General features: G+C 49.5%; 1 protein-coding gene across 6 annotated transcripts in view; it reads right to left on the bottom strand.

Annotated features, from left to right (window-relative positions):
* The window catches only part of CACNA2D2 (calcium voltage-gated channel auxiliary subunit alpha2delta 2), a 587,011-nt gene that overhangs the window by 174,613 nt on the left and 385,617 nt on the right, over window positions 1-26,781 (bottom strand). For all 6 annotated transcript variants that reach the window (XM_073352554.1, XM_073352555.1, XM_073352560.1 and 3 more), the window contains one exon: window positions 6,258-6,302. In XM_073352554.1, the coding sequence (XP_073208655.1) occupies window positions 6,258-6,302 (45 nt within the window). The remainder of the gene's footprint in view (window positions 1-6,257; window positions 6,303-26,781) is intronic.

Below are 26,781 nucleotides of genomic sequence, written 5' to 3'. Positions count from 1 at the left end.
TGGTTTGAGCTCTACGGCCCTACCCTCAGGTGACCAACCGTCATCCCCACCCCATAAATTCCTTTGGAAATTTGAAAGTCCCCTTCCTGTTTGCTTGGTAATGCATGCAGTGGTCTCAGCGCAGTTTTCCAGGTGGCCATGCCTGCTCCATGCACCAGGTGATCCCCAGCTTGGAGTAATGCCGAGCTGCTGGACCTCATCAGCATTTGGAGAGGGTTGGGGGGAGACACCATTGCTGCACACAGGCGAGCCGCATAGGGGCCAGGGTGGAAGCCGCAGGCTTGGAGAAGACCCTCCCTTGATTCCCAGCTCACCCTCAGCAGTGAGATATCTTCCATCATGATACTAAACTAGGAGGAGTGGTAGATACGCTGGAGGGCAGGGATAGGATACAGAGGGACCTAGACAAACTGGAGGATTGGGCCAAAAGAAATCTGATGAGGTTCAACAAGGATAAGTGCAGGGTCCTGCACTTAGGACGGAAGAACCCAATGCACCGTTACAGACTAGGGACCGAATGGCTAGGCAGCAATTCTGCGGAAAAGGACCTAGGGGTGACAGTGGACGAGAAGCTGGATATGAGTCAACAGTGTGCCCTTGTTGCCAAGAAAGCCAATGGCATTTTGGGTTGTATAAGTAGGGGCATAGCCAGCAGATCGAGGGATGTGATCGTTGCCCTCTATTCGACATTGGTGAGGCCTCATCTGGAGTATTGTGTCCAGTTTTGGGCCTCACACTACAAGAAGGATGTTGATAAATTGGAGAGAGTCCAGCGAAGGGCAACAAAAATGATTAGGGGTCTGGAACACATGACTTATGAGGAGAGGCTGAGGGAACTGGGATTGTTTAGTCTGCAGAAGAGAAGAATGAGGGGGGATTTGATAGCTGCTTTCAACTATCTGAGAGGTGGTTCCAAAGAGGATGGTTCTAGACTATTCTCAGTGGTAGAAGAGGACAGGACAAGGAGTAATGGTCTCAAGTTGCAGTGGGGGAGGTTTAGGTTGGATATTAGGAAAAACTTTTTCACTAGGAGGGTGGTGAAATACTGGAATGCGTTACCTAGGGAGGTGGTAGAATCTCCTTCCTTAGAAGTTTTTAAGGTCAGGCTTGACAAAGCCCTGGCTGGGATGATTTATTTGGGGATTGGTCCTGCTTTGACCAGGGGGTTGGACTAGATGACCTCCTGCGGTCCCTTCCAACCCTGATATTCTATGATTCTATGATCACATCCTGTGGAAAGTGTGGGAACAGGAATGATTATCAGGCCCACCCTACAGTGCTGGCTATCCCCAAGAGCCATGTGCCCAGTGTACAGCAGGGTCCGGGAAGAGTGATTAACCCTGCCCCTGCGGCTACTCACTATTTTGGGGGGTCTTGTGGCTCAAGTGTGCTTGCCTGGGGTCAGCCAGTTAGTGGCAGGTGTGTGATTACTGGCTGTGTTTTAAATCACTGAATCAGGGTTCTCTGTGTTGCAAACAATACTGCTTCTGTAAAATGTTGCATTTAAACTTCACAGAGATGACCTTGGGAGCCTAGCCTCCCTCTTTGTTATCGACGGCTGACCGGCTACACAGAATTAGAAAGTGGCCAAGAAGAACTAAGGAGGACTTTGTGCATGATGTTATGATGCACTCTGCCGCTGAGAAACAGGAATTGAAGGAGTGGCGGGACAGCGAGACGAGGGACTGAAAGGAGAACGCGGCACGCCAGAATGAAGCCATGGAGCGGCTCTTAAAGTTATGGAGCGCCAAGCAGACATGCTCCAGGCGATACTAGCTCTTCAAACCAAGCAGCTCCGCACCCACTCTCCCCTACAGCCACTGTTGCAAAACTCTTTCCCATGCTCCCCTCAGACACTGCCAACACACTTTTATCAACCTCCTGGCTCCAGTCTATACCCGTGGCATTCTATTCCTCCCCCATCACAGTCTAGCACTGTGGACTCCCACTACCCACTGCACTCAACACCCATCCCTCTGCAGTTTGGCCCTGCTGAAGTACAGTACCCGCTGCACTGTACTCCAAAGGAGAAGGTTGGATAGGATCCCTGGACATACACAAATCTTTAGTGATCCCGGGACCCCACCTCCTCCTGGCACCTTACCTTCCTCCATCCCCCTCTCTTCTGATGTTTTTTTTGGTTTGACTCTCTCCTCCGGTTGTTATTTTGTTGTAAAAGAACTGTGTTGGTTTGAAAGCAATCTTTATTCTATTAATAGAAAGCAAAAAGAGCCCTGCAAAACAACATACAATTATGTTAAACCCACATATTGCATCGCCTGCACCAATTACCTCCTAGCACTACAAGCACTGCACTCCCAAGCACAGCAACAAATATTAGTGGCTTTCCGCTTCAAATTGCTGCCTAGAGGTATCCCTAATCCTTATGGCCCCGTGCTGGGCCCCTCTAATAGCCCTGGTCTCTGTTCAAACTCAGCCTCCAGGCACTGAGACTCTGCAGTCCAGCCCTGAGTGAAGCTTTCACCCTTCCCTTCCTAAATATTATGAAGCGTACAGCACGCGGCTATAAGCATAGGAATATTGTCATCGGACAGGTCCAGCTTCTCATAGAGGCAGCGCCAGCGGGCTTTTAAAAGGCCAAAAACACGCTCAACCGTCATTCTGCACTTGCTCACCCTGTTGTTGAACTGCTCCTTGTTGCTGTCAAGTTGCCCCATGTATGGATTCAAAAGCCACGGCATTAAGGGGTAGGTGGGGTCTCCCAGAATCACAATTGGCATTTCCACTTCCTCTACGGTGATGTTCTGATCTGGGAAGAAAGTTCCTGCTTGCAGCTTCCTGAACAGGCCAGTGTTCCGAAAGATGCATGCGTCATGCACTTTTCCGGACCAGCCTGCATTAATGTCCATGAAACGCCCACGGTGATCCACAAGTGCCTAGAGAACCATTGAGAAATACCCTTTACGATTAATGTACTCAGTGGCTAGGTGGTCTGGTGCCAGAGTTGGAATATGCGTGCCATCTATCACCCGTCCGCAGTTGGGAAGCCCATTTCTGCAAAGCTATCCACAATGTCACACACATTGCCCAGAGTCACGGTCTTTTGGAGCAGGATGATATTAATGGCCCCGCACACTTCCATCAACACGAGTCCAACTGTCGACTTTCCCACTCCTAACTGGTTAGCAACCGATTGGTAGCAGTCTGGAGTAGCCAGCTTCAACAGTGCAAACGCCACGTGCTTCTCCAAAGACAGGGCAGCTCTCATTCTTGTGTCCTTGCACTGCAGGGCTGGGGTGAGCTCATCACACAGTCCCATGAATGTGGCTTTCCTCATTCAAAAGTTCTGCAGCCACTGCTCGTCATCCCAGATGTGCACGACGATGTGATGCCACTACTCAGTACTTGTTTCCCGAGCCCAAAAATGGCATTCCACTGTGGTCAGCACCTACATGAATGCCACAAGCAATCTTCTGTTGTAGCTACTACACCTGGCGAGATCAATGTTGCACCCCTCTTGCCACTGTAGTTTAAGGAATAACTCCACTGCCACTTGTGTTGTGTTAGTCAGAGCGAGCAGCATATTGGTCAACAGTTCGGGATCCATTCCTGCAGCCCAAAGATGCAGGGCGTTCAGTACACAAACTGTTGGAATATGTCACCAAATGCGGATGGAAGCACAGGGATTTCTGGGACGCGAAGCAATACATCACAGGGCATAGGGACAGGACCCAGAATGCCCCGCGACCCCCTACGCCTTCCCACATCTCTTAGCAGCAGAAGAGAAAGAGGTGCTCTATGGGATAGCTGCCCAGAGAGCACTGCTCCGAATACTGCTTCAAGTGCCGCAAGTGTGAACACACTATTGCACAGGCAGCTGAGTGTGAACGCACAACAGTGGTTTCCCTTCAGTGTGCTCTGAGCAGCACTCTAACTGCCAGTGCTTGTAACATTGCCAGCGCAGACGTGCCCTGAGAGTTGATCCAAAGATGGGTGGGGAAGCTGCAAATTAAACAAACTATACTTACCTGGCAGTGAGACTGAAGGTCAAATAGGGCAAACTGCCTGTTACACCAAGACACTCAAACCACATGTTTTCACCCCAAATTATCAACTATACGTTTGTTTTCCTAATAAATCAAATATACCACAGATAATCTGTTTTGTCTTGTCAATATGTTTTTCACTCTGAATTAGAAGCTGCATGTTTATCTGCTCTGTGAATCAGGTAAACTCGCTCTTTATGTATGGGTAATATCTCTTGTTCTATTGCAAGCCCTAAATCAGGGATAGGCAACCTTTGGCACGCGGCCCGTCAGGGAAATCTGCTGGCGGGCCGGGATGGTTTGTTTATGTGCAGCATCCTCAGGTTCAGCCAATCGCAGCTCCCACTGTCTGCGGTTCACCGTTCCAGGACAATGGGGGCTGCGGGAAGCGGCGGCCAGCATGTCCCTTGGCCCGCACTGTTTCCTGCAGCCCCCATTGGCCTGGAACAGCCAGTGGGAGCTGCGATCGGCCGAACCTGCAGACGGTGCAGGTAAACAAACCGTCCTGGCCCGTCAGTGGATTTCCCTGATGGGCCGCATGCCAAAGGTTGCCGATCCCTGCCCTAAATAATGTGAAATGCTCATATAAAATCGAAGACTGTATCCACCAAACGAAAAGGCTTAGAATGGATTTTGTTTGTTTCCTTGATAAGTGATTGCTGCATTCTAGCAGTGATAGGCACAAAAAGGAAGATGAAAAAATACAATCACCTAACCACAGTATAGCTTGGAATTATTAAAATAAATTTCTTAAAAAGGGGGAAATTTCAATTAATAACATGGGCTAATACTGAACTTAAATCCTTGAACTGAATCGAACTAAAAAGCCTCCGATAAGAAAAGGATTGAAGAAATTTATTATACACCTGCGCCATCTATTTGATACCAACAGAAGCGGCAGAGAAACTGAAAGGGGTGAAATATGAGCGATCATATGGCAACTGGCCAATGGAAATCCAAGGATGGTCCCCTCCAATGAGCCCAGGAATTCGGGTATATAAATCTGAGGTCACCATGGGGGACCCCAGAGTTGACTGAATCCCCGCACTGCAACAGACTCCTGGACCAACCATGTGGAACGGACTCTCCCTACATCCCAGGGTTAACTAGATAAGAAGAAGTGGTGAGATTTCATGTCAAAGATTGTATTCCTCTTTTATTTATACATAAATAACTGAAGGGTACCTTGTTCAGTCTAGGCTCTCCAGTGAGACATCAAGTAACCATAGTTTAGATTTTAACTCATGCTCTATGTGTGCACTCCTTTATAAACCCAAGCGAATTGGCCTAAAAGAGATTTGGACCATAACTTCAGGTAATTGCTTTTGATATTCTAAACTTGTCCATCATCCCCAATCCATTCATATAACAGGAACTACACTCTTAAAAGTGCCTTACAGACATGTACATTCCTACTCCTTGGAGAAATGTTAGAAGGGTGATACTTGTGCTAGGTACTAAAAAACTGATGATCCTAAGCAAATGTGATAAAAAAATCTTAGTAATTTGCATTCTGTGACAACTGCTTGCAAGGCTGTATTGGAGTGTGCAGAACATAACTGGAACATTGGTTGTGTCTACACTTGATTGGTGAACTGTTGGTTGTATACTGATGTGGTTCTCGGTGAATTAATAAATTGCTGTTTGGTTAAGAATAACCCAGTGTCCTGATTTGAGAAATACTGTTCAAGCTAAAAGTTGACCTAAGAAGAACTTAGTATTAAGTTGGTAAGCTAACGCCCCCTGGACTTGATAAAAAGAGATTCTCCTGTTAGATTTCATTCTAACATTGGCTATCACACACAGCAAATCCAGCTTGTAAGATTTCAGCATTAAAATCTAAAAAGCACCTCAGCAAAGTCATAACATCGACCCCTATCCACATTGACACCTGTCCCATTCCCTACAGCGCCCCCCGCTGGGAGAGGTGGGGACTGGAGTAGCTGGGAGCTCCCCCTCTGCCAGCGCTCCTGCCTCTGCCATGCAATGAGTCCAGCTGTTAAAACTAGGAACTTGCCGCGAGTTCCCAGACCTAGCAGCCAAACACCCTGTATTGATATGAACCCGAATGAACTAGGTTCTGTTCCCCTGTCTGGGATAGCTTTGCCATGCAAAAGACCATGCTCCTGCCAACAGCTGCCACAAGCGCAGGTTCCATGCATTGTATCAGAGTGGGTCAGGCAGAGGAGAGCATCAGCCCAGGCCCACCCCCTACCTGTGACTATTGGAGAATGCAGGGATTGTACTCACATATTCCGTGTCTGCCTTGGAGTCGTAGTATTCAATATCCTCCTCCTGCAAAGAAAAGGTAAAAGCTCCGGTTAGTGGTATGCCCAGCCCTGGCTGGCAGGCCCACACCACCCCAAATGCTCGCAGAGGCTGTGCATTCCCCCTGCCTCCCCACTTGCCAGGCTATTGGAAACAAGGCTCAGAAGGAGGTTCCCAAGAGAAAGACAGGAGCTTTAAAATGAACCCCATGCCTGAGCCGTCGCAGTGACTATTGGACGGCTCCAGCTTCCCCTTCCCCTTCCTCCCTCCCCTTGCACTTTATTTCTTTCTGTTTCTAAGAGTCGGTGTTAATTGTAGCACTTGCTTCACCATCTCTGCCTCGATGATGTCGGAGTGGGGGATATGACATCATGGCCCACAACCTCTCCTCCTCCCTGACCATCACAACCTTAGTGGCATCTCAGTACATCATCACAGTGGGACTGTGATGTCACTGCTCATCACCTCTCCTGCTTGGTGACATCATGATGCATCATCACAGGGGAGGCTTGGTGACATCACAGTGCCTTGTTCAAGAAGGGGCTGTGATGTCACAGCCCCAAAGAACGTTGCTTTACTTCAAACACTAGTCAGTGGGCCACCTGCAGGAATCATTGGGAGGAATCTACAGAGTGTGTCTTGTAGGAGATCAGACTAGATCAGTGGTTCTCAAACTTTTTTGTGTGTGGACCACTTGAAAATTGCTGAGGGTCTCGGCGGATCACTTAATCATCTTTCCAAATGTTGTTTCTACCGTTAGCTAACTATTGTAAAGCACTTTGGATAAAAGCACTATATTAAAAAAACCTTAATAATAATTAACATTGCTTGTTCTACAAATAAAAGCACACAACTCATATTTTAATATCAGTAGTCTTACCTTTCTAATGCGATGGATGTGCCCTCTCTCCCCTGCTGCAGCAGTCCCCGAGCTGGGGCTGGGAAGGAGTGGGGGTCTCTCCCTCTCTCACCCACAGCAGCAGCCCCCAAGTTGGAGCTGGGAAGGAGGGGAGTCTCTCCCCCACCACAGCACCCACAGACCAGAGGCTGGGAAGGAGAGCCGTCTCTCCCTGGCAGCCGCAGCCCTGGAGCTGGGGAAAGTCACCTCTTTCTCTGGCCGCAGCAGCCCTGCATGTCCCAAATTCCCCCCACCCCACCTTCTCAGTCCACTGCCTCCTCCCACCTACCCCCAATTCTCCTCAAGGCCACCACCTCACCTTACATGTGCATCTTCTCCAGGGTCCAGGAACCTAATTAGTAGAGCCACGCCTGCGCGGCTCCACTAATTAGGTGGGTGGCCCTTCATTCTCTCGTGTGCGACCGCCCAGGTGTGCACCTTAGAGGGAACTATCCGCGGACCACCTGAATGGAGCTCACGGACCACAGTTTGAGAACCTCGGGACTAAACGATCACAATGCTTCTCTCAATCAGAGGTGGCTGTTGTGGTGTTGGTGGAAGGCTGGAAATGCCACAAGCCCCGCCCTCCCCTTCACCCCCAGCAGCAGCAGCAGCAAACCAACAGCCTGAAGAATAAAAATCAGCTTCACCATTCCCTTGGAGAAACCCACGTAATTCATTTGGGGTATTTAGAAACCATTTATGCAGAAAGGTCTGCTCTGATTCCTCGCCCCGTGTGCTAGGACAGGCGGCAGCTGATAAAATTCACGAAGAGAAAGGCAATTCAGAGAGCAGTAATACTGTCAAAATAGAATTCTATTTTCCATCCAAAGGGGTAATCACAGGGCAGAGGGAGACTATTCTGGATGCAGAAATACAGCAGCAGTGACAGTGCGCTCAGCGCTAACATGGCTGCCATTCAATCAGCCGCTACACCAAGACAGCTTTCTCTCCTGGAGCCGTGTCAGTGCTGATGGGATTTTATTATTATTCCTATTATTATTTAAAGGGAAAAACGATCCATGCTGAGAACAGCAGCTCAGGCAAGGAACCTGCAGGGATCTCAGTTCACTTCCCACGCCCCTTGACTGCATCGCCACAGGCCCGGCTCAGCAAACGGGCTCAGGCCAAGCTTAGGGACATGGCTCTACAGGTGTGTGGACATGGCTGAAGGGGCCTTCTCCCAAATGTGTGTTCACTGGCCTGTTGTTCTGTTCCACAGGGAAGTTGTGGGCAGGAGCCAGTGTGGGGAACGACCTCTCTGCAGTCAGTTAGGTATTTCAGGATAGAGAGGTGTGAAACCCCACAAACCAGCCATAATGCTGTGAGCCTGTGCCCTCACCCGCCACCCCCTGAGTCTCTGATTGGCAGTAGGGGTTGAGCAAGCAGGAGAAACTGGTTAGAGAGAGGGATAGCAAGAAACTCTGTCCCAATGACCAGTTGCAAGGCTCTTGTGAAGAAAAGGTGGCAACTGGCACAGGGGGCTAGATGTACGGTGCCCCTTGGGTCTCTGGCAGCGTGGAGCAGCGTGAGCACCAGCGGCTGCTGCAGGGACCCAGGAGTCTGAAAATTGGAGCTCTGGGCTGGGGGAACAAGCCCTGGGAGCAGCCTGGTCCCATAAGCCTGCATTGCCATTAAGGACCAGCCAGAGCTCAAAGGGAAGGGGGCCGCCCCCAATCAGTGATGGAGGGACACTGGGCCATAGCTGACAGAGGTGACTGCTGCTGCTGATGGGGAGTGTTTGTTACTGATAATGGCATTGGTGTGATTCCTGCCTCCCCAAAGGCCGTAGGAGGGCTCTCCACCACAGGGCAAGGAGAGGGAGGCTGGGCAAGGGGAGCCTCTGATGAAGAATAGCAGCAGTGATGGACGTGTGAAAGACACCTCGTGGCCATTGCTAAGGGGCTCATGGACTGGAATGGTTCCATAAAGCTGTGGGCCAAATCCTGCCCCCTCAGGAGTGATGGGAGCCCAGAGGGTATACGGAGCCTCTGAACCACCCAGGGTAGCCATGCAGCAGCAGGACAGGATTCCTATAGAGCATGCACTAAATCCCATGGAGGAATGCATGTTGCCCCTAGCAGGCCGGCTGGCATGTGTACTCAGTTCCCAGTGACCTATGCCATGGTGCGCAGTCTACATTAGCCCAGGGCACACCAGCTGGATCTGTGCTAGCAAGATGGCCTCGGAAACATGCACACAGCCATCAGTGCTCCACTTCCCCTTGTGTCTCCCAGCAGCAAGGGCTGGGCTCCGGCTCTGGCAGTATAATACCGTAGACAGAACATAACAAACAAGACCAAAGCTATAGACCTTACTTCATTGCACGGGAAGGGGTGTAATGAATCGGGTGACAAGACCAGCACCCGAAGTTTAGTGTATGGCACGGTCAGTCCTAGGGGCTGTCTGGGTATGGACAAAGCTAAGAGTCACCCGGTGACTGTAAACAAAAAACATGGTTTTCCGTAAAGACGTTGTTTTCATCATAGCAATTTTGGTACACACAGTGGCCAAGACGTTTAAAGTGACCAGTAATTTTGGGGGGCCCAACTTGAGACATCTTAAAGAGGCCTGGTTTGCAGAGGGTGAATGCTTGGTGATTTCTGAAAACTAGCTCTCTGTAAGGTGTCTCCAGTGGGTTGCCCCAAATCACGGGTCGCTTTGAAAAATGTTGGCCAATGTCGGGCATTTACAAGCTTCGCATATACTAAACAGGAGCTACTTCCTCTACTGCAGCCACCTCTAGGGTGGAACCTGGCAGCTTTCAGAGAAGGCCAACAATGCACAGCAGTTTAGGACAGGAAGTGAAAAAGAAAGTCAAACATTCAACAGAAAGTGAAGGGGGAAATTTAGGAAGGCAGAATGTAATGATGTGGTTTGACATCTTCAGCGGTTAAAGGGGCCAAGGCTATAGGAAGGAGGAAGCAATCTGTGTAATACCCTGCCCTGTGGGATCATGCCAGGGCACTGATTCAGTGCTCATGCAGAGGGAAGAGTGAAATGTCAGCTGTGCAAACTTGTGGTCATTGAGAGACAAATCCACAGCAGTCTACAAGCCAGGTTCCCCTTGGCCCACGCTCTTAGTTCACACACCTCTCTCTTTTCAGGGTGCATTGCAGTTACGTTTTTAACTCATCCATGCATAAAAAACACTGAAAAATGGTCTGTCTGCCTCTTAGGCTATGTTTGTACTGCAATCACAGGGTGTCACTGCAGCTCGTAGCTTTAATCTAGCTTGCTCAGGTCTCACAACAGCGAAGCTGTGGCAGCATGGGGCTTCAGAGGGGCTGTAGAAACCTACTTGGAACCCTAAGTAATTACTTGCAGAGCTAGCCCATGCTGCCGCAGCTTTGCTGCTCCGGTACCCAGCCTAGCTCGATTAAAGCTAATATGGGTATGTCAGCTCGAGCTGCATTCACATCCTGTAACTGCAGTACAGACATATCCTTAGGAATTAACTGCACTTACATAGCTACAAAATCTCTTCTCCCATCCCTCTCCCTCCACCCTTCCCTTCCAGTCTGATAGGTAATGTTTCTCAGCTGACAACAACTCTCCTTGGCTACATCATCACCACCACCACCTCATGTCTTCCTAAGACTTCACAGCTGTCCCTATGCTACAGCCATAGCCACTTGGCTGCACACCTGAAACACAGGTCCCTTAGGACACAAACTGTCCCAGCCAGATCAGTTGCTTAGCACCTGTTACATCCCCTGGAGCTGTTTTCTTCGCACAGATGGCCAAGAGTTTGCATCTGGTGAGTTAATTCAACTCCCCGTGTCGCTGTCAATATTACCACCTCTGTCACGCTGACCTCACTAGGAATGTACGCAAGGAGCAGAGAGCTACTAACGCTTCTTTGGAGTTATCCTTAGACAAAATCTGCTCAGCTAAAGCGCTTTCCTGTTTCTTCTCCAGATTGTTAAGACCCAAGCTGACAGCATGCTCAAGCTTAAAGAGATCCGGGCAAATTACATAGGCATAGAGTGGAAGAACAATCAATGGGGAGATGTCTGGCAGCTGGTTAGAAAGGAACACAACATGTAAGGCATAAGCTAATCTTTGACGTTCACCATCACATGTACCTTCTGTGACAGGGTCAGGCCAGATGGCTACAGGAGAGTTTGTTTTGTTTTGTTTTGTTTTTTAAGGCAGATATATTAGTCCCAGAGAAAGTAGATCCCTTTTCCCTGAGTAAGGTAACAGGGGCGGTTCCAGAACAAGCAGGAACTTGCTGGAACCAATTAAGGCAGGCAGGCTAACTAAGTAGGACACCTGGAGCCAATTAAGAAGAAAGTGCTATAATCAATTAGGACAGGCTGGCTAATCAGGGCACCTGAGCTGAAAAAGGACCTCACTTCAGTTTGTGGTGTGTGTGCGAGGAGCTGGAAGCAAGAGGCACTAGGAGCTGAGAGTAGGAAGGTGTACTGCTGGAGGACTGAGCAGTACAAGCATTATCAGACACCAGGAGAAAGGTCCTGTGGTGAGGGTAAAGCAGGTGTTGGGAGGAGGCCATGGGGAAGTCGCCCAGGGAGTTGTAGCTGTCGCCCAGCTGTTCCAGGAGGCACTCGAGACAGCTACAGGGCACTGCGCTGGAATCTGGAGTAGAGGGCAGACCCGGGTTCCTTCCAAACCTCCCAACCCCTGATCAGACACAGGAGGAGTTGACCTGGACTGTGGGTTCCACCAGAGGGGAAGGTCTGTGGGTTGTTCCCCGACCCACATGGTGGGTCAGCAGAGACCGTGGGGATTGTTCTTCTTCCTTTTCCCTGTGCTGGCCAGTGATGAGGTTATCTGAGTAAAACAGCAGATTTGAGCCACAAAAGTGGCCAAACTGATGGCTGCCATGAATCTCTGAGGCAGCCGTGTTAGTCTGTATCCGCAAAAAGAACAGGAGTACTTGTGGCACCCTAGAGACTAACAAATTTATTTGAGCATGAGCTTTTGTGGGCTGCAGCCCACTTCATCAGATGCATAGAATGGAACATATAGTAAGAAGATATACACACACACAGAGAACATGAAAAGGTGGAGTAAGAGGCTAATTAATTGAGATGAGCTATTATCAGCAGGAGAAAAAAACTTTTGTAGTGATGATCAAGATGGCCCATTCAGACAGTTGACAAGAAGGTGTGAGGATACTTAACTTAGGGAAATTGATTAAATATGTGTAATGACCCAGCCACTCCCAGTCTCTATTCAAACCCAAGTTAATGGTGTCTAGTTTGCATATTAATTCAAGCTCAGCAGTGTGTTGTTGGAGTCTATTTTTGAAGCTTTTCTGTTGCAAAATTGCCACCTTTAAGTCTGTTACTGAGTGGCCAAAGAGGCTGAAGTGTTCTCCTACCGGTTTTTGAATGTTATGACTCCTGATGTCAGATTTGTGTCCATTTATTATTTTGCGTAGAGACTGTCCTTGGATCCCAACTTAACAGACTCATTGAGAATGAATGCTTTCTCATGGGTCACTGGCTTAGTAACACAGCCGTGGGTAGGACTCCTCTGGGGGACTATGAAGGGTTGGAATGCCCTCTCCCAATTCATGCCCCCTCCAAAAATCAGCTCCAGCTTTCTCTCCCTTCCCTTGCTTCGAACCTGCAATGGTAACAGCATTCCCTTTCCATCCCTTACCACCACCAGGTGGTACTGAATGCTCCAGAGTCAGAGCAGTGCCCTGCTTCATGGATTATTTTCCTGGTGTTTCTAAAATGAAGGATTATAGTACATTTAATTCAGTCTGAATTTTGAGGACGGGCTCCTGAGTGTGAGGGTTCGTTTCTTCTTATTTATGACACACTATTTTCTAATTTATTCCCTTTCCAGATGTCTTAGAACCTCTCCTGGGAACCGCTCATGTGTCTTATGGAGGCGATCTGCCGAAGTCCCTGCTTTGTGTGATGCAAACCTTTCCCCTCTCATAATCCTGAGCTACACTTTAATATTTTCTTGATTGTCCGGGGTGTTATAATCTCCTATTGACCGCCTCCGTGCCTTTTGTGATGTGTTAATCCCTAAGCAATTGGAAGCCGCGCAACGCAGCCTTGCCACAAGACCTGATCTAAAGAGGCTGTAAGAATTCTTGCATCAGGTAGCAAACAACCCTGGGAAATGTGCAAAAGACCAGGTGCCCGCACCTCTCCTGGCATGATACAACAGGACACATAAGTGAAATTGATTGGTGGGCGTGTGCACAAACCCCCTTCCAGAAAATACATAGCTATTAGAAAAAAAGGTGAATTATTTATAGCAACAGGACTATAAGCTTTCACTAACATCCCTGGGTACCTTGGCATTTCACCAGCCAAATTAACTCTCCAGGATCCATATCTGAACACCAGCGGTGTTGCAAAAGCTGTGATGAAAGCTGTAAACAGTTTTGGTCACAATGTTCCTAATTGTACTGCTCCTAGCTTTCCTCTTGGGACGGAGGGGGCCCCTAAATCATTGCCAGGCTCTAGGCCCATTGCGGAGGTTTGTGGACCAAGGGAAGACAAGGCATGGGGCATGTATATTTAAAGCCAGGGAGAACATGGTATGTTACGCTGTGAGTGTGCCATTACGGGCTGCAACCTAACGAGGCGTACACACAAAGAGGCAGAACTAGGGTGGAAGAGTTAGTCGTTTCCTGGCGTTGAAGGGCTTAGCCAGCTGGGAGAAAGAGCCCATTACCTCCCTCCCGCGCCCCAAGAGCTGTGACACGATTGAGGCCGTCGAGTGACAACAGGGGGTAAAGGGCTGAGCCGTGCCCTGGGAGTCATTCCTGGGGGTTTGTGACGGAGAGGACAATACACCACGCTGATGCCGCATTGCGAAGACGCTGCTGCGCAGGAAAGTCGCAAGGGCCATCAGCCTGCAACAGTCTCCCTCTCAGAGCCCCTGCCTACAGTGATTCTGAGCTCTTCCATTTAACGCGCTCTCTTCCCTCTGCCCCTTGCTGTGCTGCCTCTTCCTGCCCAGACTGCTAGCCCCACGTCGTCCCCCTCAGGCTTCCCAGCAGTCCAGTCAGGAAGTGGAGATGAAAGGCGCGCGCCCCCTCTCCCCGGGTTTAAGCTGAAGGCAGCAGACTCCTCAGGAGCCTCAGTGCTACTTTTAGCTTCTCTGCAGCACGTGATCAGTTTAGCCCCGCATGGGACTTGCCTGTCGCTGCAATGGAAGAGAATGACAAACAGCAGCCTCGCTGGCATCTGGGGCATCTGCTGCTAATTACACAGGTGTACGTCAGAGCTGCACTGCATGGAGCCAGCACAAGGGGGGCAGAGGGGGAAGCTGGCAAGAGAACCTCTTCAAAATAACCCTCCCCGCACCCGACCTTAGCTGGCACCACAGACATGCACACCCATGCACATGTTCCTGGCGGGCAGGAGTCCACCTTCCCCAAACCACCCTGTGTTGTCAGTCTGAGCACAGAGGCCAAGCACCAAACAGGCTACTGAGAGCGAAATATCCTTGTTAATGCAACCGCATTTCTGAATTGAGGCAAAGCCTTGGGCATGTGCACAGAGCCAGCAGGAGTCGGGACGAGGTTCCAGCGTGGGCAGGTCCCAGTCTGTGCTGCATAGCGGAGCTGTGTTGTGACCGGGATGGAGGATGGCCTGGCTGCACAGCAATGGTGGAATCTGTAGTGTAGATGGGCACTGAACTGAGCGGGGAAGGCTGTCGTGCCACGAAAGGGTCATGCCTGCTGTAGCAGGAGAAATGCTCTCTGTGTTCGAAGATGCTGCACAACAACCAAGCTGTCAGTCACAGGCCCTGGCTGTCTGCAGATCTGCCACTGCCCGTGTTTGTAACAAGGTGGCTTGACAGTTGAACAACGGTATGAACTCCCCCGCCATCCCCATGGTGTAGCATGTAGCTATCTGCACTCATGATGACAGAGTGCTGTGCACCCAACCTGAGAGAGATGCTCCTTTAGCGTTTCTATTCCACCTACACGTACCTGCTCCCCAAACCTTCCTGGGAACTACACGCTCCTGCCTGGCCCAGTGCCAGGCCCCCAGCCTGGAGTGCTCCTAATTGTTCCCACTTCTGTTTCATTCCCTCCATCTCCTGCCCCCTCCCACTCCATGAGGTCCCCATTTCCTAGCCCAGACCTGCCCTCTTCTGTCCACAGTGTGCTGGCAGCAGCAAAGGGCATCTTCCAGGCTCTCTCAGGCTGAGCTGGGCTGCAGAGAAGGTCCCTGTGCCCTGCAGGTGTTGGGACACTGCTCTGATGTGTTATGGTGCAACAGAGGCACTGAGCGCGGCTGGAGGGGCACTGCTGCTGTCCCCACCACAGGCAAGGCGGCCAGCAGTACTGCCCAGCACTAGTGCAGCATGCTATGGTGGAGCCTGCGTGCTTGGGGAAGGTGATAACTATCTAGCAGGAGAAGATGCTGCAGCTGCAATTTGCTCCCAGCGTGCACGGACGCTGCCGTTCAGGGTATGTCTGCACTGTAACCACGGGGTGGGATGTACCCAAGCTAGCTTTAATGTAGCTAGCTCAGGTCCCAGAGCAGCCAAGCTCAGCAGCGTGTGTTTCACTATGGGTTAGCTTGCCCAGAGCCCTGCAGAACTATTCGCTGGGCTAGCTCACTGCCCTGGGACCCAAGCTAGCTAGATAAAAGCTAGCTTGGGTATCGCTACTCAAGCTGTAATCACACCCCGTGACTGCAGTAAAGACCTACCTTCAGCTGTAAGGGGCACCTGTCAAAACTTTTCTCTAGCTGTGCTTCTGTCCCCTCACCTCCCGCATCACGCGCCATGGGGCTCTGCTCTCTCCCCATGGAGCTTGCAGCTTCTCTCTCTCCCCTGACTGTCTGGGGACTTGAGGGATCTCTCTTTCTTAACAACTCACAGTGTGAACTGTTTTGACAATAGTTTTAACCCCCAGGAGACAGCAATGGTACCTTGTGCTTCTGGAACGCAGGCTCCCACTGCTTTCAATCCAGAGCACCATGCTTCCAGCCTCCCATTAAACAGCACGTGCCCTGGTGCATGGGTGGTTTGCAGCAGTAGGTCTCAGCTATGGGGCAATGCACAACTGAACGGGAGTGAGCTGGCACTGGTTGAGGTCCCTCTATGGCAGACTGGCATAGCCAACAATTCAGGCTAGGATAGAAGGGCAGCCAAGGAGTCAGCCTGGCAGAGGCTGGGATTAGGAAGTGGGTTTCTGCATCACCCATTGCACAGCAGTCTCAGCAACTCTCATTAGAGCGAGAAAGAAAAAAACTGAATGGGGGGAAAAGAAAGAAAGAATTGACACAGCATCTTCCAATTTCTGCTATTAAAAAGCCTAGTCATTAAGGGAATGTACTTATTAATTATCTGTGATTTGTTGTGAAATGCTGAGGGGTTTACAACAACAAGGACAGGGAAAAAAATTAATTTCTATTCCGTTGCCTTCCCAGCATCTCTCCCAACTCCCACACAGCTCTGCCCCCTTTCCAGAGCTGCCCCAGTTTGCGGCCATCTGCACTTCATAATTAACGGAACCCCTGGGAGACCCATAACACAAATGAGCTAATTTCATGTTTAATGATCTTTAATCAGAAGTGAGTGTGACTAACAACAGTCATCCAGAAGGTGCTTTGTTATTCATTTTATCTTCTAGCGGCTCCTCTGAAAAGCTAAATTCGCCTTTGACATGTGACGGCCCAGCTCCAGAGGAGTAGGAGATGGCGTAAGTGGGCAGTGCAAGGTAGCAGAGCTCAGAGAGATGAGAAGTGAGTTGTAGCTCATGAAAGCTTACGCTCAAATAAATTTGTTAGTCTCTAAGGTGCCACAAGTCCTCCTTTTCTTTTTGTGAAAGTGCTCTCTGTCTCTCAGGCCAGTACACAGACATGCAGCACCGGGAAAGCTAGTAGAGGGGTGACTTGTCCCTCCCTCTGTGCTGCGGGATAGCTTTCCGGTGGAATTCTGTTTTTGGAGACCATTAGTAGCTCTGATTGGAGCCAGTGTCACCTCCAGACAAGAACCTGAGGCCTCAATCCCACAATGCACCACAAGATGGAAGGGGAAGGGGGGCTTCTCTGACGCTGCAGTAGAAACGGCACAGTATTCTGTTGGGTTATTTGAGAACTAGTGTGTGATCATGTAATTAAAGGAGATACTGTAATGAGGCCCACGTGACAGACCAGAGTTAAGGTCACACACAGAGTATGTGATAAAAAGTGACAGGGAATCTTTATCCTCCAGTTATCTATCATATGCTCATCACCATGAGACTTGAGGGCACGTTTCTTAGGCACTCTATAGTCATCTCTAGGATGGTAGCCAGCCAGCGTGGGAGTGAGCCCCAGGAGGAGCTAGAATTGAATGTGGAAACACGATCCACTTCTGTATATCATTACTCTCCACGCTCAACAATTCTAACCCCACGACCAGCGGAGCAAACATAATCCCACTCAAACCCAAAACATGCCTTGGACACCAGATCAGCATCTAAAACAAGAACAGCTCAGACCCAGAACCAAGCCAAGCTGCTAGAGATCCCCATCCAGTACTGACATATTAGCAACACATTAAAACTCTCTTCTGGCATGAAGCCTACAAAAAAAAAACTTGACACCCGTGAGGCTGCTGGTGTGCTGAGACCATTGCCTCTCAAACTGATGAATAGTTTTTTATTGCTTCCTTGTGCTCTCCCATCCCTCTCTCTATATCCATCTGTTGTCTTTTGCCTTATACTTAGATGGTGCAGTTTGCGGCCGGGACTTTGTGTTCTGTGTTTGTACAGCACCTAGCCCACTGGGGTTCTGGAGCATGCCTAGGGCACCTAAGCACTACAGTAATACAAATAAATAATGACAAAAATAATTGCAGACACGCCACTTACAAAAGTAAGGCAGATTCTTCCCAAATGCTCAGGGGGGGAATGGGGGGAGACAAAGCCAGAGAGAGATTGTGAGATCGACGGGAGAGAGGACACAGCATGGCTTTCTACTCCAACACCCAGAATACGAGTCAGAGACTTCCTCAAATGATCAGGAATCCCTGAAGACATTTAATCCAACCGTGATGAGGAAACAAAGCCCCTAACCCTGGAAGAAAGAAGAGGCGTGGCATGGGGCTATGGCACAACCTGGCCCTGGATTGGGAAGGGACAGACGATGATGCCAGGCGGTCACTGGGAATCATGCCGCACACACAGCATGCGCTGTGTGGCTCATCCCTGTCTCTGGCAGCGATCTGAGGACTCTGTCTCTTTTCTCTCCATGCTGGCAGCACCCATCCAGCTTGTTAAGCTAATGCAAGTCTGGTTGAGCGGTGCTGAACAGCAAGGCGAAAGCGTGTGAGCTTCTGCCGTCCCATGGCAATGGCACTGGCACTCGGGCTGCCACTGCTGGGGGTGGGTGTGAGTCTGCGGCCCAGCCATGTGTGGTAACCTCTGCCAGGGACAGCAGATGAGCATGCTCTGCTGCCTCCAGCAGGGTAATGAGGTGGGAGAAATGCAAGGTGAGCTCCCCTCTGTTAAATATCACCAGCCATTCACAGATGGTTACCAGAGGTCCTGACACTCCCTCCATGTAATCTCTCCATCAGCGGTGGGCTGCCTTTGACACTCAAACACAAGGGAGAGTGCCCCTTCTGCCCAAGTGGGGTCAGGGCAGGCCGTGGCAGCGGAGGGAGTGTCTCTTCCTTCACTTCTCCTGCAGCCCATTCAGGGCACGCAGGCTAACCAGGAAAAATCACTGTCCCCTTGTTATGCTTATAAGTACACGGGATTTTTTTTTAGGGGAAAAGGCAATACACTCTGTTTATTGAAGATACAACAATTAGCACCCTTGTCCCTGGCTAAATCATCAGCACCCAGAGAGATCACCAGCCCAGCTCAGAGCCCTGAAGGATATGAAGGGGAGAAGGATCAGACCAAATCACACAAGTGGGAGGAAGGGGGTCTGCAGACTGGTTGGGAGGCAGGGCCATGGGGATCTCTGTAGGGGGCAGAGGGTTATTACAAATTCCCAGATTCTGAGGCCATAAGGGACCACTGTGATCACCTAGCCTGCCCTCCTGGTTAGCTCAGGCCAGAGACCTGCCCCACAATAATTCCTAGAGCACAGTTTTTAGGAAAACAATGGTAAATTGCAAAAAGAAAAGGAGTACTTGTGGCACCTTAGAGACTAACCAATTTATTTGAGCATGAGCTTTCGTGAGCTACAGCTCACTTCATCGGATGCTCAAATAAATTGGTTAGTCTCTAAGGTGCCACAAGTACTCCTTTTCTTTTGCGAATACAGACTAACACGGCTGTTACTCTGAAACCTGTCAAATGGTAAATTGTTCCAACAGCTAATTACCCTCACTGTCAAAAATTCATTATTTTCAGTCAGAATTGGTCTCGTTTCAACTTCCAGCCATTGGATCATGTTAGACTTTTCTCAGCCAGACGGAAGAGCCTATTAGCAAATATCTGTTCCCCACGTAGGTACTCTTAGACTGTGACAAAGTCACCCATTCACCTTCTCTTTGTTAAGCTAAACATAATACCGAGACCCGCCCCCCCATCCCTGCCAGCTGGGCCACTGAGGCAGCCGCTGCCCCTGCCCATGCTCCTACCCTATCGCAGCTGCTGTGCCATCCACAGGTGGGTCCAGCAGGGGCAGCAAGCAGAAAGGCAGCCATACAGCCGGAAGCTAAGCTCCACAGGGTCTACTAGTGTCCAAAAGTTGCAACTGATGCTCCTGCCCCAAGCTTAGCTGCGGGCAGGTGCAACCGGCCTGCCGGGAGCATGATTGTCCTGCGAGAATCATGCCACTGGGCAGCCCTGGCTGCAGAACCCGCTCTGCCCCTTCATCCACCATAGTATGGCCCGACTCCAGACCCTGCTGCCGGTACACAGCGCCAGCGCTGTAACATAGCCTGCATGTTCCCCTTCCAAACCACGTTGTCTGTATCTCAGATTGGATGACTACTGCTGCGAGCTAGCTGGCGACCCACTGATTGCCCCATCCCTAATGAAGCACTAACTCTACAGAAGTTTCCCCCAGACTGCTTAAAGAATCATTGACCTAGGGAAGGGTAACGAACCATGGTTCCTCTGCAGCTCTTCCCTTCCATCGATCTCAAAGGTGACTGAGCATTATGACATCCGTTACTCAGAGGGAGAGAACGAGGGCTGGTCACAGCAAGGTCTTTCTCAGATTCTCTCCCAGGATCTGCCCTGCTCCAGGGGTGCTAGAAACAGTAGGAGCGATAATGTAGACAAGCCATGGGGTTTTTTAGCACCATATTGCATTGCGGCAGGGCTAGATGACATGCTAGGTAAAGCAGTGGTAGTTGATGCTACTGGTAATAATGCCCCAGAACTAGAGCAAGAGGGGAAGAATTTGCCCAACAGCATTAGGGTAGACCCCACTGGAGAGAGGAAGGGACTTGCTAAGGGCATCCGGCAGGACAATGGGAGAGCTGGGAACAGCAGCCAACTCCCCGGATTCCCAGCCTGGTGATCTACCTACTGCACTGGATTGTCTCCCGCCCCTCAGGAGGGCCAGCAGCAGGACACTGTGCTGTCACTGGCTCAGAGGGGAAAATGTTGCGTGCTCAATAACCTGCATCAGCTGCGAGGTTCCCCATTCCTGCACTGACCAGCCCTGGGCCAGCTCAGCTTGAGCTACCAAGAGACCTGCTCTGAAGCACATGGTATCTAAGCACCATTTACGGCCTTCTGCTCTGGTTGACTGTCTCAGATCCATCTGGTTCCCATGTGTAATTCTGAGCCCCCTTCTCCCTGTCACACGCACTCTCTCCTCTTTCCCAACTGCATTACGACCCTTTCCCAGTGCATTGCCTCATTTACATGCACTGCCCTGGGAGACAGGCAGCAAAGGCATGGATGCAGAGAGATTCCTGCCACAGCCACTCTCTCCGCCCAGGCTGGCTGAGGCTCTGCAGTCAAACACCCTTGCCAGAAGGCATTTGGTCAGTAGCCTCTGAACTGATGTCACTACTTAGGCCATAATGGCTCAGGTTTAGCAATCCTAATTAGATGGCTGAGGACAACACTGCCTTGCTCTCTGCTGTCTCGACAGTGCCTGTAGCTGCTCCTTCCTTTGCCCCTCCCCACAATCCTGTATTTGCTCCGCTTTCAGATTCTCTTCCCCACGCAGGTTTTCAATCCTGCTCACACACCTCTCTCACCTGCTCCTAAGCAAACCTGGCCTGCTTTCCAATTAGCATCCATCTGCTCAGGTAGGTGTACTGCTCCCCGCTGGGGAGGCTTTGGGTTAAATACACATTACACAAACCATCTGATTGCTGGAGTCACTCATGCGCTGCCTGAGATGTTTAAGCTGTGAAAGCTGAAGCCAGGCTGCAGGGCCCAGCAGCACCTGTCAGCCAACCAGATGCTGTGCCAGCATGTCTCAGAGGCAGCAGCTGCCACCCACAGGACCGATGGAGGGTTCAGGCCTTGTGCTCCACCCCACCCCGAGGGGCTGGGTGGGACGAGACTGCGTGTGTCCCTCTCTTCAGGAACTCAGGAGGTGATCAGTTTGCTGAGAAATACAGGTCTGGAGGAGAGCGGGAGGCATGGTCTGCCTAGCTCAGCCTGACAGGATTGACTGACTTCCATAACACAAAGCATTCACATGGGGAGATAGGCTTGTGGGCTCAACTATTTATGGAATCATCCTCATTAGAACTTAGATTTGCAGAGCATGTCCAAGAGAGCCCTACACAGGCCACAGGACCCACCGCTGAAATGCAGGTGAAGCTCAGCAGCTGTTCAACAGCACACAGCAATGCTTCATGCATGTATCTGGGAGCCCACCACCATGGCATCTGGGTGCCCAGTGGGATTAATTAATTCAGCCTGGAGGGGCCAAAAGCAGATCTTTGCAGTGGGCAGGACGTGAAGAATACCAGATCTGACGGAAATGACAGATAGGGGGATTTACACTGGCAGAATGCCTAAGATGTCTAGCCAGCACAATGCAGCTAATACTCCGATTAAAAGATGCCATAGATCTTGCAATGGGATAATATCACTTCTAAAGTGACATCAAGCCACTATATCATCATCAATTCCTCATGCTGTGACCCTGGCAGGAACAAGACATCTAGCAACATGGGAGTAGAACAGTTCTAAAGATGAGAAACATCCCTAGATTTCCCCTTAACGGGATGTCAGCAGCAACATTCCATTCAGGCTAAATCCCAGTCCAACTGCAATCAACGGTAAAGATCCCATTGACATCAACAGACTCAGAACTTGGTCCTTAGTCTCTACCAGGATAGATTTTATTGTGGTCTTCACACTTGGACTGTCTATGGGCTACCACTCATCCAATGTGCTTGAATCAGGGTCTTTGCTACCCTCTGGGTCTTCTGACCAGTAGGCTATGTTCTTCCAACCCTGATCTGCTTCCCAGTCCCAGATCTCATTCCAGAAGTACGGCCCACATCTTACAAAGAGCTCAGGTAACAATTGTTCCTGTTTTTATATCAGCCCCTTTTCACTTGCGTGGATTGGACAGTAAAGCATAGCAAAGCCACTTTACTGGAGATGCATCTTAAAGATGCAGTGTACTTTGGATGTATAGCTCTCTCCTCCCACTGGGGCATGTCTCTAGAGAGATCTCACTCTTTCCATCCAAGCTGAAACCTAATCTCTCCAGCCTGGTTTCCTTTCCGACCCCTCACTGCTGGTTTTAGTTTTATTATCCTGCACAACGCTTTGGAATTCTTGGGATTTCAGGGTTCACACAGACTGACTGACTGACAAACCATCCGAGCTCCTCTTCACATTACAATCCCCAGCCCTATGTATCCTCATCTCCAATGGCTCTTCACCTAACACGCAGGTATGGCTAATTTGATGCCTCTCATCTTGCAATGTGCATGCACACGGAGGTGGCTTGGGCCCTTCTTTTTATTGATTCCAGTGATGGCTTCCTTCACTTTCTTATTCTCTAGACATGACCCTGCAGCAGATATGCATGCTCCTGAAGTGGTGCCTCCTTGGATAAGGACATGTCACCAGCAATCCTGAATCAGACATTTACACACTGGGAATGGATACTTGAGGCCTCATTGGGAGTGGATATCCTGATGTCCCAGAGCGCATATCCGCGAGTGTCCCTGGACATCCCCCACATCTGAACGTGGACACCCTGGATCAGAAACATGTTTTCTAGGAGTGGCCACCCTCAAATCTGACACACACAGTCTGCAGGCTCTTTCTGAATAGGACTCCAGGAAAGCTAAGGGGTGGGTGGAAGATATGGAAGACTTTGAAGCCTAGTTTCCAGCACACGTTATTCCCTTCACCGAGAATGAACATGTAGTGACAAGAAAAGTGAGTCACAGAGATGAAGGCCAGAAGAAACCACCAGGTCACCTAGTCAGATCTCCTGTCCAGCACCGGCCACTAACACCCCCAGCACCCGCACACTAAATCCAACAACTGAAATGAGACCAACATATACAGCCCACAGACTCAACTACTGTCTGCTACAAGCAGAGAATACAAGGTCTTGAAGTGCACCGATGCCTGAGGCCCCAGCAATGGCATGGAATTGATTAAATGAGACATTGTTGATTGGCAGGGAATTGATTAAGTAGATCATTGTTTTAAACTGTGGGGGACTGACACCAGGTAACTATTCCTCAATACTACATTAACTGCTAACCATTTAATTATACTCTAATTACCAAACGGCATCTGGGTAATGGCATTGTAAGCACCATATCATTACAGGATACACACAGGGTTACCTCAAAAAGAAAAGGAGTAATTGTGGTACCTTAGAGACTTACAAATTTATTTGAACATAAGCTTTTGTGAGCTACAGCTCACTTCATCGGATGCATTCAGTGGAAAATACAGTGGGGAGATTTTATATACACAGAGAACATGAAACAATGGGTGTTACCATACAAACTGTAACAAGAGTGATCAGGTAAGGGGAGCTATTACCAGCAGAAGAGAAAAAATACCTTCTGTAGTGATAATCAAGGTGGGCCGTTTCCAGCAGTTGACAAGAACGTGTGAGGAACAGTAGTGGGGGAAAATAAATATGGGGAAATAGTTTTACTTTGTGTAATGACACATCCACTCCCAGTCTTTATTCAAGCCTAATGCAATGGTGTCCAGTTTGCAAATTAATTCCAATTCAGCAGTCTCTCGTTGGAGTCTGTTTTTGAAGCTTTTTTGTTGAAGAATTGCCACTTTTAGGTCTGTAATCGAGTAACCAGAGAGATTGAAGTGTTCTCCGACTGGTTTTTGAATGTTATAATTCTTGATGTCTGATTTGTGTCCATTTATTCTTTTATGTAGAGACTGTCCGGTTTGGCCAACGTACATGGCAGAGGGGCATTGCTGGCACATGATGGCATATATCACATTGGTAGATGTGCAGGTGAACGAGCCTCTGATAGTGTGGCTGATGTGATTAGGCCCTGTGATGGTGTCCCCTGAATAGATATGTGGACACAGTTGGCAACGGGCTTTGTTGCAACGATAGGTTCCTGGGGTAGTGGTTTTGTTGTGTGGTTGCTGGTGAGTATTTGCTTCAGGTTGGGGGGCTGTCTGTAAGCAAGGACTGGCCTGTCTCCCAAGATCTGTGAGAGTGATGGGTCATCCTTCAGAGTAGGTTGTAGATCCTTGATGATGCGCTGGAGAGGTTTTAGTTGAGGGCCGAAGGAGATGGCTAGTGGCATTCTGTTATTTTCTTTGTTGGGCCTGTCCTGTAGTAGGTAACTTCTGGGTACTCTTCTGGCTCTGTCAATCTGTTTCTTCACTTCAGCAGGTGGGTATTGTAGTTATAAGAATGCTTGACAGAGATCTTGTAGGTGTTTGTCTCTGTCTGAGAGGCTGGAGCAAATGCGGTTGTATCGTAGAGCTTGGCTGTAGACAATGGATAGTGTGGTGAGGTCTGGATGAAAGCTGGAGGCATGAAGGTAAGTATCACGGTCAGTAGGTTTCCAGTATAGGGTGGTGTTTATGTGATTATCGCTTACTAGCACCGTAGTGTCCAGGAAGTGGATCTCTTGTGTGGACTGGTCCAGGCTGAGGTTGACGGTGGGATGGAAATTGTTGAAATCATGGTGGAATTCCTCAAGGGCTTCTTCCTCATGGGTCCAGATGATGCAGATGTCATCAATACAGTGCAAGTAGAGTAGGGGCATTATGGGATGAGAGCTGAGGAAGCGTTGTTCTATGTCAGCCATAAAAATGTTGGCATACTGTGGGGCCATGTGGGTACCCATAGCAGTGCTGCTGATTTGAAGGTATACATTGTCCCCAAATGTGAAATAGTTATGGATGAGGACAAAGTCACAAAGTTCAGCCACCAGGTTTGCCGTGACATTATCGTGGATACTGTTCCTGACGGCTTGTAGACCTCAGTCATCTAAACCCTCTGTGCAGGTTACATGGAAATTGCTTTGGGATCTAAGTGCAATTACATGGTAATCTGCAGAAGCTGGTAAATACCATGTCATCCCCTGGTATTTGCTTGTAAAACCCAACGGAGTGACCATGGTCTCAGTCCCAAATTCCTTATGTAAGGCCTACAGAGAGGCAGGATGGAACCTGGGACTTCTGAAGCTTAGGGCATGAGCCTTTACTGCATGAATTAAAAGCCACACATGGCTCTTACCTAAGGCTGTAGCAGACTCAGCAATCACTAGATGGTCTAGGTGCCACTAGAGGGACACAGAGCATGACACCAAGCAGGCATGGGTTACACTTACTCAGGCAAAACACTGACCAAATTCAGTGGGAGTTTTACCCCAGGAAGGACTGGAGAACTGGTCCCATGCGATGGTGGGGGAACGGACTGCCAGATGCCCTTCTATCACAGGCCAGGGATTCTGAAGCATTGCCAACTCACAACTTTCTGGTACCTCCAAAAAACATGCATTCTGATTTGCTGTGGTCCTTGGAACTCATCCAGCCAGGTGCTCCTGACAACCATGGCCTCATTTTAATCTATGTGAACCATAAAGAAACCATCTTCTAGTTCAGGCACCTTTGATGTTTCAGCCTGACAGCCGTACATGGAGAGTGACACCGGCAACAAAGCATGGGTGAAATTGGGGTTTTTTGGTCATACATATGGCAAAACTCCCCGCCCAATCTTGCCATTCTTCTCTTTTTCCTTCTCAATTTCTTCTTTAGGCTTCTCCTCAGGGCTGGTGTGATGGCTGCCATCTTGGCCAACACACTAGGGATTGAACCAGGGACCTCTAGAACTAAAACAGGGAGTTGTTACAGCTTGAGCTAAAGCTCTATAACAACACCACCCTTCCTCTGTGGGTTACATACTTCCTCTGCTCAAAGGAATCTTGTCCAGAGCATCAGAAGCCCACGGCAGTTCAAATCCCAGAGAAATCCCCACTTATGTGTTGGCCAAGACACTGGGGACTGAATCAGGTACCTAAACGCCTAAATGCTGCTGGAGAGGCTGCTTCAATGTGTGTCAGGTGCTTAGAGATCCTGAGATGAAAAGCAAATAATAATTTTTTAGTGCACCCGAGAATGCAAAGGGTTCATAGATCACTGACAAAAAGTCATAGCCAAGTGCCAACTCTTTTGGGCCAGTTTTTAATCAGTTAAATATCTGTTGCTTGGTTAGGAAATCTCCCAGTGCATCCCCTGCAGCAGGAGTCAATGCATTCCGT

The sequence above is a fragment of the Lepidochelys kempii genome, chromosome 7, assembly GCF_965140265.1.
Source record: "Lepidochelys kempii isolate rLepKem1 chromosome 7, rLepKem1.hap2, whole genome shotgun sequence".
Lineage (NCBI taxonomy): Eukaryota > Metazoa > Chordata > Testudines > Cheloniidae > Lepidochelys > Lepidochelys kempii.
Note: the sequence above shows the minus strand (reverse complement) of the source record. Positions and strands in the feature narration are given on the sequence as shown.